The sequence below is a fragment of the Equus quagga genome, chromosome 4 (genome assembly GCF_021613505.1).
Source record: "Equus quagga isolate Etosha38 chromosome 4, UCLA_HA_Equagga_1.0, whole genome shotgun sequence".
In the NCBI taxonomy this organism is placed as follows: Eukaryota; Metazoa; Chordata; class Mammalia; order Perissodactyla; family Equidae; genus Equus; species Equus quagga.
This window is the reverse complement of record NC_060270.1, coordinates 112520675-112536167: the sequence shown is the minus strand read 5'-3', so window position 1 is coordinate 112536167 and position 15493 is coordinate 112520675. Positions and strand designations below refer to the sequence as shown.

The window sequence follows — 15493 nt, the reverse complement described above, 5'->3', positions numbered from 1 at the left end:
TATGTTTAAACAAGTTTTGACAAATATGTGGTAACATTCTGGGAATCTCTCTCTGGCTAGTAGGTTTCCCCAGCAGCACCTACATTTACTTCTTCTTTAACACCAACGTGGCTGAGTCAGGGTTAGAAAAAGGACAGCTCTGGAAGGCCAGATTTGATACAAAAAGGACCCTTCATCCTGCACTTCTGCTTAAATAAAGATAACTTATCTTTGCTATTCCTTTTATAATATTTAGTTCTCTCTTTAAAATCTCTGTACATATGTTTGGAACCCAGGATTATCACGCCCCTCTAGAAAACAAACGAATACGCGTACCCTCTCAGTGGAAGCAGGCCCGGGTTCCACTCCCACTGCCTGGAAGGGTCCCTTGAAGACCATCTCTTTCTCTTTGTATGAAGTGTAAGCTGAGCCTTGGATGACAGTGTGTTGTTGAGAAACTTCCACGGCTAGCACTGGTCGGAAAGCCCGCCACGTCTGCTTTTGGTTTCAAATTAGAGTCTTTCTCCTTCAAACGCACCACTGACAACCTCTCTCAGGCTTTATTTTGAGTAGTTGTGCTATTTAAGTATTGACAATTCTTGGCATTTAGGTATTTCTGAAGAAGTATTTGTTATAACCTTCTGTCATCTCAGTTTTTTTACTGTTGGATTTTGTAGTCACTATCAATTATTTCTGACAGTACAGTGTATTGCCATAAGAAAAAAAAATGTAGTATGTTACGAGAAAATCAAGTGTTAGAGATTTAGGAGTTAAGAGTGCTTGTTCAAAATGTAAGTTTTCTTAAGAAATTGAATAAACGAAATCAAATCAAATATAAAGTATTCACTTAAAAAAAAGCCAGAATGTCATTGGTTAAAAAATACCACATTGTATAGAGAATCACAAATTTCTATAATCAGGCACCATATTTGCTGGTTCATTAAATATACCTTTCTGGCTTAATTTTCCCCCCATTTTTCTGTAAGCAAAAACAAATCAAAAGTAAAATCGATCAAGAAATGACTGCCATACAAATGTGATCGGCCTAAAAATGCAGTGCTTGGTTTCCTACTTCCTTACTGGTTTTCGTACAGACTGAGATAACAAGTTTGTTTTTCCAAACATTTTCAATTTTATTACTTTGCTTTCTGCTTTCATTCACTATTATTATCCATGTCATTTTCCTCCTCATCACCGTCATCATCATCATCATCGTCACCTTCTGACAAATCACTGAACCCCAAGGCCATGTTGACCCTCTTCCCCTTTCTCTTAGATGTGGTTTTGGAAGAATTCTGCTTGGCTTGCATGCTTATCTGCATCCCCGAATGCAGCACAGCTCCTGCTTTGTTCATTGAGAAGATATCCCCAAAGCCCATCAGCATCATGGCCCGCAGACTCTGGTTCATGCCATGGCCCTCCCCGTTACTTGCTGCTGTGATCTGACATGACATCTCTGCACTTTTTGACTCCTCTGTCTTAGATTCAAAGTAAGACTCCTCAGACATTCTTGCAGCAAGAGGCAAGAGAAGCTATCACAAGGGAAGAGAGGACAGAAGTAAAAAGAGAAATTAGGACCAATTTAAATAAAGGAAACAGATACCACAAAATTAGTGGGTGCTGCACAGAAGGTAAATGATTAGTGAAATAAATGAAGGCAGGGCATTATGTGAGAATTTACTTAATGGTTGTTATAGCTCCAGCATATATGCCATAATTGATAAATAACAGAGTAAATCACAACCAAAATTTGCAAAGCACCAGAGCAAGCCAAATTTCAAATGGGAGGGAAGTCACAAGTTTTAAGCCCTCATTTTGCTTAAAACAAAATATTTTTAGGATTTCTCTTAATTTTTCCCAATTTCACTTTCACATAGAAACATTTAGTTAACTATTATATTTAAAAAGAAATTAAGTAGAGATTAAATCTCAAGTAAAAATCAAGAAAGCTTGTACAAAAGAAGAAAAGCTTAGAGGAAGAGCAAAAACAGTTCAGCAGTCAGTATAGCTCTGGAGAAACTGGGGTCATTAACTACCTTTCTAGCTAGGTTAGTATCTGACTATAAACTGAGTCTAGAATTCACTTGTTTCCATTTATGATTTATTACAGCCAGATATAATACTAGTTATTCAATTTATGAAGTAATTCACTTGTCAACAAATTCTAGATTCCATCATTTAAGTTATAAACAAGGACATATGAAATTGTGAAATATGAAAATTGAGGAAGGAAAATTATTAATTTAGATCGTTACCTTTCTCTATTCTCTATGATAAAACTTTCCGTCTTTTAGCAGAATTTTTTCCTACAAATTCTTCTCACAGTGGATACAGACATTTATTTTCTGCCTTATGTAATTATTTTGAACAGCCAACCTAGTCCCATAAATGTTGGTCATATTCGTTTCAGGGGTAAAACCATTAGGATCTGCAAAGTGTTTGTGGCTCTTCTTTTGAGAAATAAGCAAATTAAGGCTTATATTTTTGGTGTTGTTTAAATATGAGTAAATTTATGATGAACGATGTACAAATAATATAACTGGGATGACCTTTACAATCTGGGTGTAAAGGTACCTTTTAGGGCCAATTTCCTAATTTTTAAATTGAAACTGGAGCCAAGTTTAAAAAATTACGTAGTTTTAATCTATTAGTAAAAGACTTCTGGAGTTGTTAGTTCAGTAAGAACTTCACATAATTCAGCTAAAAAGTACCAGTCATATGGAAGAAAAAAATTACTTTAGATCCTTTACCACTGGAAACAGGTATCATTTTCCTTGCAGTCAAATTTCCCAGCTTCTCAAATTTGTTTTCAGTTGGTAGGTACTGTGGGGGAACTCTGCTGCTTATTGATTTTATTATGTCATGGGTCCTTCCTCACATTATGTTCAGATCTCAACAAATGTCTCTCAAATAAGCTTTTATTTTTAAAAGAAATACAATTTTACATGAAGCTACAACATTAATTAAAAAATAAACACTGTCCATTTACATGTACGGAGAATTCATCTTGCCAAATATCTTTAACTAACGTTTTAATTTCAGGAAAGAAAATAGTGTCCTTCCTTGAAACAAATCCAATAATACCATTTTCTATGAAGTTACATAAATGTTAGACTTTTATAATTAAGATGAGGCTACATACAGAAAACCTAAACCTTCAGCCACTTCCTTTTAAAAAGGTTTATTTTATCTTTCTCTCAGAAAACTCATTTAAAGTCAACTAGAAACTGATGTGAGGATAAAAGCAAACACCGACTTAGAAAATACCTGAGCACAAACTTTCTTTCCTTCAGAAAAACGAGCTCTAAGCAGAGGAGACATGAAAAGCTAGTACTGTAAAGAAAGAAAACTTAGGCCTCATAAGCAGAAAAAGCAAGAAAATCTCATTGAGATCATGCTTCATGCTGTCCATTGTTAGATGGGAGCCCTCAGAGCAGTTCCTTTACAGAAAGTTTTCTGGAGTTAAAACGCAAGCATACAACCTACTGAGCACTCAGAGGGTTTCATTATTTATTACACAACTGTGTTACTAACAGCAATAATGTGTGCAAGGCAGCCCATAATTTTGTAGCAAAACTAATGCCACTAAACCAAAGAAAGGTTCTAAAGCATACATACTCCACTAGGTCGTTTAAAGTTTTTCCTACAATGCTACATTTACAAAGAGTCAAGTCATGCAGTGCTTTAGAGCTTAAGATTTCAGTGTGCTTAAAAAAAAAAAACAAAAAACTCTCTGACTTCAGAAGCTGGTTATATTTTTGCCTCTCATCAGCTCTGGGAGAATCAGTGTTCCCTTGCAGACCCGTAAGGTAATGCATTCTGAGTCTGCCTGTTGGAATCAGAACAGGAAACTTCCCATCAACGTCTTTCTGGAGAGTCAAGCTAAATTCACTGAACTTAGAAAATGTGGTACCTTTTTAATGTCCCATGATAGCCTTACATATAGCAATTCAGTTCTTCTTTGAGATCCCTGGATGACCTAAGTCACTTTTGGAAAAGGTAAATCCGATCATAAATATCTAACTTCACTATATTTCCCTTTTTTTGGATATCAGGTTGCTTCTCCACATAAACTGGAAAAGAGGCAAAGTAATTTATTCTTCAGATACTGGAAAATACTTTGCAATTGGGCATTGGTTGCTCAGGGGAGATGAAGACTTTTAAAAGTTGGAAAGCTTTTTGAAGACAAAGTGAAGGGCATTTAAGTATTTTCTTTTTTATAGAATTGCCGTAGCAACTGTCAAAAATGAATTTAAAATATATTACAAGTTTACTTTTAATCTTATTATTACCTGTGATTTTAAAGTGGACAAATATTACCCGTTAAAAACCCTGGAAAAAGCAATGATAAATTTATACTTAATTCCCGAATGATAAATCATTCAAAATAGGGAAGAATGCTGAAATTTAATTAGATCTCAATATATCATATCAGCATAAGCTCAAGGTAAGTGTATAAATAGCGAAACCCTTAAGAATAATTTTTATCTTACTTTAAATATAAGACTTGGGGAAAAAACCCAAGATATTTCCTAGGGGCAGTAAATATTGGAAGCTTGTCCTGGGAGACGTCCTTTCATAATACTGAATTGAGTAAGGGGCTTGTTACTTGTATGTCATTAAGTTAGCTCTCTTTTAGAAGGAAAACTCAGTTAAGTTCTGAGACATCAAAGCCTTTCTTAGACAGCTAGCTGCCCTGGGGTTACATTTATTAATTACTGCTGGACTCTAAAGAGTTAATCAGCATTTAGGCTCATGTTCTGGGGTTCTAACAGATGATGTGAAAATATAATGGATTTTACTTTTGTAATTCTTATATACAAACACACTGACAGGATAACAGTTCTTAGGGAAAGAACCAGAAATGGAACAAGCTTTTCTTCTAAATGTCTGGTGTTTTGTTAATTGAAATGAGATCTGAGCACTACTTGGCGCACATGCGGGTCCTTTAACATCCAGGCGCAAGGCAGGCAGGGAGGGAGGAGCGAGGGGGGAGGAGAGTCGCCATGCTGCCATGCTCAGCCCAGCCTTCTCCGTGGGGGGATCGCTGGCCCTGCGGGGAACACTCACCGGGGTGTTGGACTGCTCCGTCAGCTTTTGCTCCCACATCTTCAGGCGTCTCTCTCGCTCTTTGAGCTCCTGCTCTTTAAAGCTGAGATCCCGCTCTAGTTTCTTCAGCCTCTCAAGAGTTGCTTCAATTTCGCACCTGCACAGGGAGAACTGGTTCAAGTCTCAACTTTGCCCAAAGGTATTAAATGCTTAGTGGGCCCATCAGAATGCTCATCAAAGTAAAAGGCTAAAACTTGTGCTTATTTATGCTCCAGTTTTATTGAGATATAATTGATATACATCACTATATAAGTTTATGGTGTACAGGATGATGGTTTGACATATATATTGTGAAATGATACCCACATTAGGTTTAGTTATCATCCATCATCTCAAATAGTTACAATAAGAAGAGAAAGCAAAGAAAGAAAAGGAAAAAGTTTTTTTCCTTGAGATGAAAACTCTTAGGATTTACTCTCAACAATTTTCTTATGTACCATACAGCAGTGTTAACTATCGTCATCATGCTATACATTACATCTTTAGTACTTTTTTAACTGGAAGTTTGTACCTTTTAACCACCTTTCTCCTATCCCACCCCTCCCCAATCCCTGTCTTCAGTAACCACAGATCTGATCCATTTTTCTGTAAGTTTGGTAAAACTTGTGCTTTTGAACCAAACAGTAAACTATTAGAGAATAAGAAATCTTTCATATCTTTCAAAATCAACAGGTAGTTTCTAGTTTGGAACAATAAGCTCAAAATACTTCAACAAAGCATTGAAGAACCACTGGGACCAGGACCAAGCTATGGAACTGGTGTCCTGGTTTAGCCATTTAATAAATGCTTATGTTCATCTAGCTCTTTACAAAGCACTGTTATATATTATTTCATCTTATTCTCATAACAGCTCCAAGAAACAGGTACTAATCTCATAGAGAGATGGGAAAATGATACTCAGGTTAGCCTATTCACTGGGCTGAGGAACTCGAACAATCGACTGATTCACCTGACTCAGTTTCCCTGTTGTGAGTGGTGGTGGTTATATTACATCAAGGCTTCCCAACTTGCCTCATCCTAATAATTTACCTGGGCAGCTTGTTAAAAAAAAAAAAACAACAAAACACAGATTCCTTAAGAGCTCATGATTTAATAGGGCTTGGTGGGGCCTAGGAATTTCCATTATTTAATAAAAAAGCCAGGTAATTTTTACAATCAGGCAAGTATGGGAAATCCTGGACCAGATGAACTCTGAGGTTCTTTTTAATCTTTATAATTTTAAAAGAAAGTTCCCTCCTTAGGCTCTAACGGCTGACCAACCCCACCACTTGGAACAATATGTCCAGTTACAGAAACCTGTCCTTTACAGAAACCGAGACTGGGAAGATGGCTCAGTGCAAACTGTTTTCTCCTTCAGGGCTATCAGAATGTTCAAGTCCACATTTACGCTCTGAGAGCTGGAAGCTCTTTCCCTTGAGTTTCGAAAGAGCCTGTGAGCAAAGCAACAGTAATGCGAGAAAGAAGGAGGGAGGGAAGGAGAGCGCAAGTGAAGGAAGGGCTGGAAAAGGTACACAGAGCGGAGGATGCAGAAGGAAGAGACTGGAAATCGGTGACTACTGTCAATTCGCTGTTGAGTGCTGCCAACAGCTGCTTCCAGATGCCACCGGGACAAACCTGTATTACAGACTGTAATCCTGGTTGAGACCTTGACCATGGAAGGTAGGAGCCCCCAGATCTCAGTGAGTGAATATATGCAACCAAAATCTGTCTTTTTTATTTCCAGGGAAAATCAGTTAAGCGGACAGCTTATTCTAAGGTCCTTTTAGATGAGAACTAAGTGAAGGGAAACAAAAAGGTTCTGGGGATTAATTGGCAAAACCCAGCCCAGGGAACAGCCACTGAGGTGGGTCTGGATTTGGGCCCAACACTTTCCTTTTCTGGTTATCTGAAAAGTACCTCAGAGCAAGGAGGGGAGCAATCAAATGGAAAAGCATCTGCTGTCAACTGTCCCTTTCACTGGTACCATTTGAAAATTATAAAACAATATAAACAAAATCACTCTAAAGTCCCTAAAGAAAGGCACCAAATCAGCAATCTTTCAGAATTATGACTGTATCATAAAATCCAAATTTTATTCCTGCTATTTCTGGCAAAAATATTATGCCCATTTGTAAATAAGTTTATTTTTCAAATGGAGGATGAAGAAAAAAATTAATATGGAAAAACCTCAGGTTAAACTTTTATAACAAAAAAGAAAGACTGAGCCTTCTTCAGTAAATGAGAGAGTCAGAGGGTGACAAGGAGGCAGCAGGGCTGGGCACGCTCAGTGGCCAGATGGCAGAGGCCTGGGCTGTTGTCTCTGCAGTGCTTCTGCCAAGCCAGTCCCAGCTCTCCTGCCAGGGAGGCCAATCTCACCGATGTTCTTTCTGATCAGGGTAAACGGCCAACACGTTCAATAGCACTTGTAATTTAGGCCAACGATTCATCTCAAGTTCCAGTTCTGGAAGCCCACTGTGAGTCTGAGCCCTTCTGGACAACAGGTCAACAGCTAAGTAAGCTGAAGGCCGACACAGGAAAACAAACACTGCCGGGGTAAATAGGCTTGCTCAGTCTCTCTCTTCAGGCCCGGCTTCCCAGCGCTGCTCCCCCAGACCCAGGGATCTGACAGCAGTGGTGGAGGTTATGCCATGAGAGTCCCCAAACCCAGAGGGCTGCGTAAAAACAGCTGCTGCCCTGGCTGTCCGCTTTGTTTTTGCTGCTGCGTTGTTTTGTGCTAAATGCATCTGCTGATGCCCTTATGTAACCTTCCTGTTCTAAAAATATAGTTTAAGTGTTTCAGTTGATGAAAATTATGGTTTTTCTCCTAAACCAAATCCAACTAAGGTTGACTTCAGCTAGTATCAATTCTCCATATGCCAAAAACAGGCAGTGAACTGTAATCAACTTCTTTTATTAGACAGAAACTTATTTTGAAATAAAAGGTCAATTTGTCAAAACAGCAGTATTATATTTATTACATGATAAATATACAAGATGTATATTAAATTTAGTGTTATGTGTTAAATGATTTGTGCTAATATCCAAATGGCAAAGATTAAATTTTTTTGCTCTCTGTCTTTTCTTTTTAAGACAGTGTGCCACAGTGAGAGTATTCTGATCATCAAGGAAGAAGACAACCGCCTAAGGGTTTTGCCAAGAGACACAGATCCGAATGCTCCATCACAGCACCACAAAGTTTGCTCAGTGCAGGTTCCCATGGGTCTGTGGACACTCCTATGGGGTAAGGAAAGCTGAAAACATGACCAACTGGATGCCACATTTTCTGTTCTTAAGGCTCACTGCCATTATTGCTAATAAGTCAATGGGAGGAGAAACAAGCTGAAGATGTGATGAAGAGGCAACGTCTGACACTAGATTTCTTTCTTATTAGGTCAAAGGAAAGAAGATACTTTATGTGGTTTTTATTAACCTAGTTTTAAAAAGAATTTTCAGAATAATCACTTAATATTCTGAAACTAGAGTTCCATCCGCTCTCTGTGTAGAGGGAGTTCTACCAGAAAACAGGCATTTGCCAGAAACACCAGAGTAGGACTGGAATCAGACTTCACTGTGACTCGAATTTACTACACGCGCTTTGGACTCTAGTCACATGGTCTCAGGCCCCAGACAGAAGTTGGGGGAAGGGAAGGGTGGTCTCAATGTGTTGTCGTTTGACATACTCAGGTGATCTGACAGAACATTTAATTCTTTTTGGCACTTGGTATATGGAGTGAGACAGTTGTTTTGCCTTAATCATAACCTAAAATGATGATGCCCCGTAATACTTCTCTTTGCTAAAAAGAAATCTAGTCAAGTGAGCACGGGATGCTAACGAGTGGAAGGCATGACATTGTGACACTGGCCACAAGTCCAGGAACAGCACGGCACAGCATGCGTGTCACAGCAGGCCTGTGGGATCGGACCACCTGGGTTCCACTGCTGGCTCTGTCTCGCACAGTATCATCTTGGGCAGGTTCCCCAACCTGTCCAGGCCTCGGTTTTTTCATCTGTGATATAAATTAGGGTTGCTATGTGGATTAAAAAAGACAATCCAAATAAAGCACAAGCATTTGGTAAGAATGTAATACATGACAGCTGTGTATTATTGTTATTCTAATTAATATTATTCTCCATGTTTTTAACCAATTGCCAAGTTCAGTTAAAACAGTTCTGAGGCTTCTCCAACTGTGGTTTAGTGGTTCAGGCAAAGATCTATATTCTCTCTCCAGCCCTCAGGATTCATTAGTTCCTGAAAGAGAGACAATGAGGGAGCCCCCAGGGCAACCGTGCGCCTTTTACTAAAATACATTAATGTAGTACCAATTTTATTCCCCATATCTTTTCATCTTGAAGCATTTAATAAATTAATTATTCAACCAATCCAGGTTTATTGTAGAAAATAAAGATATACAAATATAAAGCACTCTCCCGTAATTTCATTACCCAATGATAACAGTGACCTTTTGATACTTTTCTCTATGTACACATAGATGTACACACAAATAAATGTTTATTTTACAAAAAATGCAATCATTCTAAACATACTGGACTGTAGCCTCTTTTTAAATCATTCATCAGATCTGCATTATCCTGAATGGCTCTATATCATTCTGTAAATGAAGATATAATTTTTTAAAACCATAAAAACAAAAACAAAAATAAATCTTTTATTACACTTTATGCCATTTCCAGCTTTAAAATTCTAAACACTGCTGTGATAAACACGTGTCCACACATTCTTGCACAACCTTCTCATTTATTTTCTTAGGAATGAGGTGGTCGTGGTAGAGGTGTCTGATGTTTATTGCCAAACTGTCCTCTGGAAAGCTAGTATTTTCCCACTAGCAACATGGGAGGAAGTTTATAACACTGGATATTTTCATAATACAAATTTTTGCCAATCTGATAAAAGAATTATGTTCCCTTATATTTATTTGATTGCTAAGTGAGGCTGAGTATGTTTCATATGTTTACTGGCCATTTTATTTCTCCTTTTGTGAAATGCCTTTTCATGTCCTTTAGTATGATATTTTAATTAAAATGATATTTTAAAGACAGTAACTCTGTCTACCATGACGGTTTTCAAAGTGTGGTCTGGGGACCCACGAGAGCTTTCAAACGACTGAGGAGGTTAAGCTGGTTTTCAGAATAACATTAAGACATGATTTGCCTTCTCTTCTCTCATTCTCTCACAAGTGTACAGACTTTTCTAGAGGCTTCATGACACGTGATAGTGCCATAGGCTGAATGCAGAAGCAGGATTTATTATTTTTAAATCAACAATAAATACATATTTAAATTTTTTCTCAGTTCTAATTTTGAATGTGACAAATATTGACAGATATAACTCATTAAACAGAAGCTCTTTGGAGTCCTCAATAATTTTCAGAGTGTAATGGAGTCCTGAGAGCAAAAACTTTTCAAACTGCTGATCTGTCATACAGGGAAAAGAAAAAGTTCTAGCGGTATGGCATTTGTTTTGGAAATTTATTTATGATAGGTATTGCTTTTGGCCATATGGAGGTTTTACATTTGTATATAGAAAATTTATCAACTTTCCCCGTTTCCTGATTTTGCTGACATACTTTTAAGGACTCCCTATCTCGAGGGTATTATTAGGAGTGTTAAAATCCTACTAATCCTTCAGATAACAGATCAAACAGCATTTCCTCAGGGAATCCTTTTATTATATCCTCAGACAAGATTAGATTTCATGGTTACATACTCTCAGATGTCCAGTACTTCTCTGTCATAATACTTATCAAAATAGTAATGAAATAGTTATTTGCATGTTTATATTTAGTAGTTTAATACCGGACAATCCTTGTGAAGCGGGACTGCTCTGCTCATCACCACACCCCAATGCCTAGAAGGGCACCTCGCCCGGGCAGAGGTTCAATGAATATCTGAGTGAATGAATGTAAGAAGGACACTTGTCATGCAAACAAATTAACTTACATATTTATATTCTCTTGTATAATATCATATTGTCTTTTTACAGTATCACCCCCATGGTATTTCCTTCCCCAAATATTTATTGAGCAATTGCTGTGGTCAAGGCACATTCTAGATGCCATAGGTACAGTGATGAAAAAAAGAGATTATCTGACCCTCTTACATTTTAGCCAGTGAGACACACAGTAAACAAACTGCAGAATTACTTATTAATTCCAATAGCAGTACCGGCTACGAGAGAGAAGCTCTCCAAGCACATAAAATGGGACCGCACCTAGACTGGGGCCAGGAAACACTTGGAGACATGCTTCAGCTGCTAGCTGAATAACCAGTAGCCGGGTGTGGGTGTCAGGGGTGGTACACTGCTGAAATGGGATGAGATTTAAACAGAAGAAACTACATTTGCAAGGACTCTGAATGAGGAGGAAATAAGCATTTGTTGAGGGACTGAGAGCCAGAAATTATGGGGCAGAGTGATGCTCTTAAGATGTAAAGGGTGCATCTTAAGATGTCCAGAGGGTCTCATGGGTCTTTGTCTTTGAGTAATAAGAACCCCTTAAATGGATTTTAAAGGGGAGTGATCTGATTAGATTGGTGCTGATCTCTTACTGTAGGAAACAAATATCACTTACATGTTTGGTTTTCTATCATTTCAGCCCAGAACAAAGTCCCTCACACCTAGACCTGAGCAGACAGTATTACTTTTGTATCCCTAAATAAAAATTCACTTAACTCTCTGGCCCTAGATAGAGATTTCAAAAGAATAAAAATAAATAAGGTTATGGTAAAACACCAGTCAACCAGAAAGCCCAAAGAAATGTCTATAGGCGTAAACAACTCCGTCATTTTCAGAGTGCATGCAGTGTTCCTCCGGCATCAGCAGGTGGCGTAAGGCGTCACGTAACGGCCCTGGCTATCAGGAGGAGAGATGAAGTTACTTAGCTCTCTGCTGAGTCAGGGAGGAATAATGTGAGCTCCCAAACATGCTATTTATATTCGTGCATCATGTGACCTGGCTGAAATGTCTCACCCCGGCTTACTTCTTCCACTCACACAATGCAATTTTCTCATTACTAAATTTGCTTTACACTTGACAAAATTTAATAAGCTTTATAACATCAAAAGTTTTCTTTAAAAAGTGTTTTTAGTCTCCCTACCACCTCCATCAACAGATACAGTGCTCTGCAAATTTCTAGGCAAACAGTATCTTTATTTCTCACTGGACAGAGGCCAAAGCTTCCTAACACAGAGTGCACGCAGAGAAACGTCTGGTAACTGTCTTTTGTCTCAGAAGATAGGATTTCAATATTCTTTCCAAATACTTGGACATATGATAAAACAACAAGCTTAAAGGAACACTCTTTTTTCTCGCATATGAAATGGAGGTACTTATTAGATCTCCAGAAATTTTTCACACACAAAAACAAAAACAAAAGCCCCAATTTCTAAGCTGTGAATCAGGACTGCCGTCAGGTTCTCTGCTTCTCCTCTTTGCTGAAGCCAGTCACGGTCCTTAAAAGCCAGGGGATGTGACACAGGGACGAGGCCTACCTACCTCCACTCTGCCTTGTTGTGCAAGAAGGAGTTACACTGGTCAGAAAGCTTAGTGTCATTTGACATAGACTCCAGAATCGAAATGATCTGCTTGAAAGATGGCCGTTTCTGAAGAAGAGAAAATAAATAATCACTTGTTAGGACTTAAGAAAGTAGAACTTTAAGAGAAAATCCACATAGTAATAAGTTCAACTCACCATAACAAAATACAATATGATGCAACGTCCTGATTTAGTTATTTTACAATGGGCAGACCGCTCAGGTTTGGGGAACTGTATTCTGTATTTTCAACCAGCTATTCATAAGAATAGACTCAGATGTCATTTTTCTATCGTGTGGCCTAAGGTTGGAATAATTAGTTTTTCTCTAGGTAAGGGAAGTACTAATTCTCTTTTGGGTATGATTAAGAACTCCTAAAAGGCAAAAGTGAAGTCCTTTAAAAATCTGTGTGATAAAACAAGTCTAGTGAAAGTTATTGGTAGAGCTGGGTGGTAGGTATGCCAGTTTTCACCGTAAAATTCTGTCAACTCTTCTGTATGTTTGAAAATTTTTACAACAAAATGTTGGGGGAAAATCTACTTATCAATCTATCAGAACTAATACCATTTCCTGAACCAGTTGCTCAGAGACAAATTCCCAATTACAAAGCTATCATAACCTCATGTTCTCAATGTTTATTCCACGTCATAACTAGCTGTGTTGCTGGGAAAGCCTAAGGTTCTGTTTACTAGAAATGGACAAGGCAGTGGTTAAGGTGTATTTCTTTAGCTAGCAGTAACTACACTCGTCTGTCTCTTTAGGCTCTAGCCAAGGCCGAGACAAAAGGTTAAAAATGGAGAAAGATAACAAAAGGATGATGCACAGGCTCTCCTCACACGCCTCATAATTATACCATTCCTGAATAAATTACAGTTGCAGCTATTAAAACATGCATTTTAATTTAGGAGCAAGAAAACCAAGAAGGAAGAATGTCGAGGTAGTTTGCTCTCTGGACTTGAGTGTTTCCTACATTAAGAAGGGCAAATTTTTCATTTCTCAGGAATATAAAACTGGGATATTAATTCTGAGTTCTGTCATTACCGTGCTATTTTAAGGACATGGGAGTGTGTGTGCCCATGTGTGTGTGTTTTAAGAAGAGCGCACGAGTAGCTGAATGTCACTGACGTACAGTAAGCCTTCTGATCAGCAAAGAAAATGCCTTAAGTAGGATATTTGAAAAAGATGCTGTCTTCTTTTGACTTTGTTCACATTTTAATTTGTCCCACCATTTGTCAGGCTGCAAAAGGAAAAATGTAATTGTTTTCACAGGGACTAATTATGTAACAAATATAGGATTTTCATTTTGCATGGAAAAGCAGCAGGAGGAGCTAATTAATTTTTAAAGAATCATTTTTTCCCAACATTTAATCATTCTTGAAATACAGATGAAATTCTTTTGCAACTGGATGACAAGTATCCCTAGAAAAGTCTTAATTTTATAGTTAGAATATGCTCTCAGATGGAAATTATCAAAGTGGACATTAAAAAGCAATGACAAGGCAGAGTTTTGTGGTAATAATATTTTATGAGTATTATGGTCACAGGATACAACATTTAGTCTAGGATCTTCTGTAAGTTCCTCTGAGGGACTTAGGCTCCCTTTGGTGTTATGTAGGCTTCGCTTATGTAAAAAGTCACAACTAGGACCATTTATTAAGCCTCTACATAGAGTATTTCTTTATTTCTTATCTTCATTTTATGGATAAGGAAAATCAGTCTCAGAAAAGTATAAATTGCCCAGTATCACACAGGAAACAAGTCACAGAACCAGGGACCACGTTCTTAAATCCTTCAAAATATTTTATCACGTGAGGGTAAGATATTACTTCTGATCAAACTCAGGGTTTTAACTATTATTTTTTTCCTTATTTAAAAATGTCACTTTAGAACTTGAAACAATATCCATCTGTACTTCCTTTTCTTTAATAAAATATTTTGAGCACCTGGGGGTGCCAGTGGAATGACCTGACATTTACTTAATGTCAGCTTTCTCTTGTATACATTTCCCCTCCTCCTTGCAAAAGAACATATTTCTACAGGTGAGCTGAATATTTTAATCTATGTGTTAATACTCTAAAGTCTAAGGGCTAAAAAAAAAGAAATATAATGTTTTCACCACCTGTTGCTCTATATATGTGCACAGGACTGGCTACTTGAGTCAACAGCGAATTGGGCATCTACTTAGTAAATTTATGTAGGGTGCTCTAGAGAAACATATAAAAACTAGCTCTCTTCCCTCAGAAAGCCTGCAACCCATCTATGAAGAAAAGATAATTTAAAAAAATACAACAGTACGAGGTAAGGAAGTAGCCCGGATTGTAGTTTAGGGAAAGGAGTACCAAGTGTGGGCTGGGATAAACAGAATAACCAGCAGAGGCTTGATGACGAAGTAATGCAGGGAGAGAGGAAAGCAGGAAGAGAGCGCATTCCGGGAACGAAGGTGTGTAAGGTGTGTCTAGAGATCAACCGTGAGAGCTGGAATGGGGGCTGTGGCTGGGTGGATAGTCAAATCAAACACAGGGGCATGTGTTACTTGTATCAGAATAAAATGCCATGAATCTAGGAAATAAAAATCACACTTTCTTATTCTTCACCAGGCTAGAACCCAAGTTTCCTATGGTCCTAAAGAAGGGTCCCCTTACTACATGTTACAGACACACCGCCTTCACGGCTGGGCCTAATGTTGTGTTAGGTGTTTACACTATCATTTACTTAATGCACCATAAATATATATTCTTAGAATTTTAATTAATGTACAGTTTCCAATTAAGAAATTCAAAACCTGCTTTACATACTAAAATATAATTACAATTAGAGAGATCTAGTTGCATTAATCTAATTCAATGCAAATAATTTCAGGTGAAATTTCTATTTAAGT

At 37.8% G+C, this 15493-nt stretch overlaps 1 protein-coding gene across 2 annotated transcripts in view; it reads right to left on the bottom strand.

Moving 5' to 3' along the window:
• Positions 1-15493, bottom strand: part of MAP3K20 (mitogen-activated protein kinase kinase kinase 20) — a 167095-nt gene that overhangs the window by 39811 nt on the left and 111791 nt on the right. For both annotated transcript variants that reach the window (XM_046659428.1, XM_046659429.1), the window contains exons 10-11: positions 12578-12684; positions 5050-5185 (exon numbers count right to left, since the gene is read on the bottom strand). In XM_046659428.1, the coding sequence (XP_046515384.1) occupies positions 5050-5185; positions 12578-12684 (243 nt within the window). The remainder of the gene's footprint in view (positions 1-5049; positions 5186-12577; positions 12685-15493) is intronic.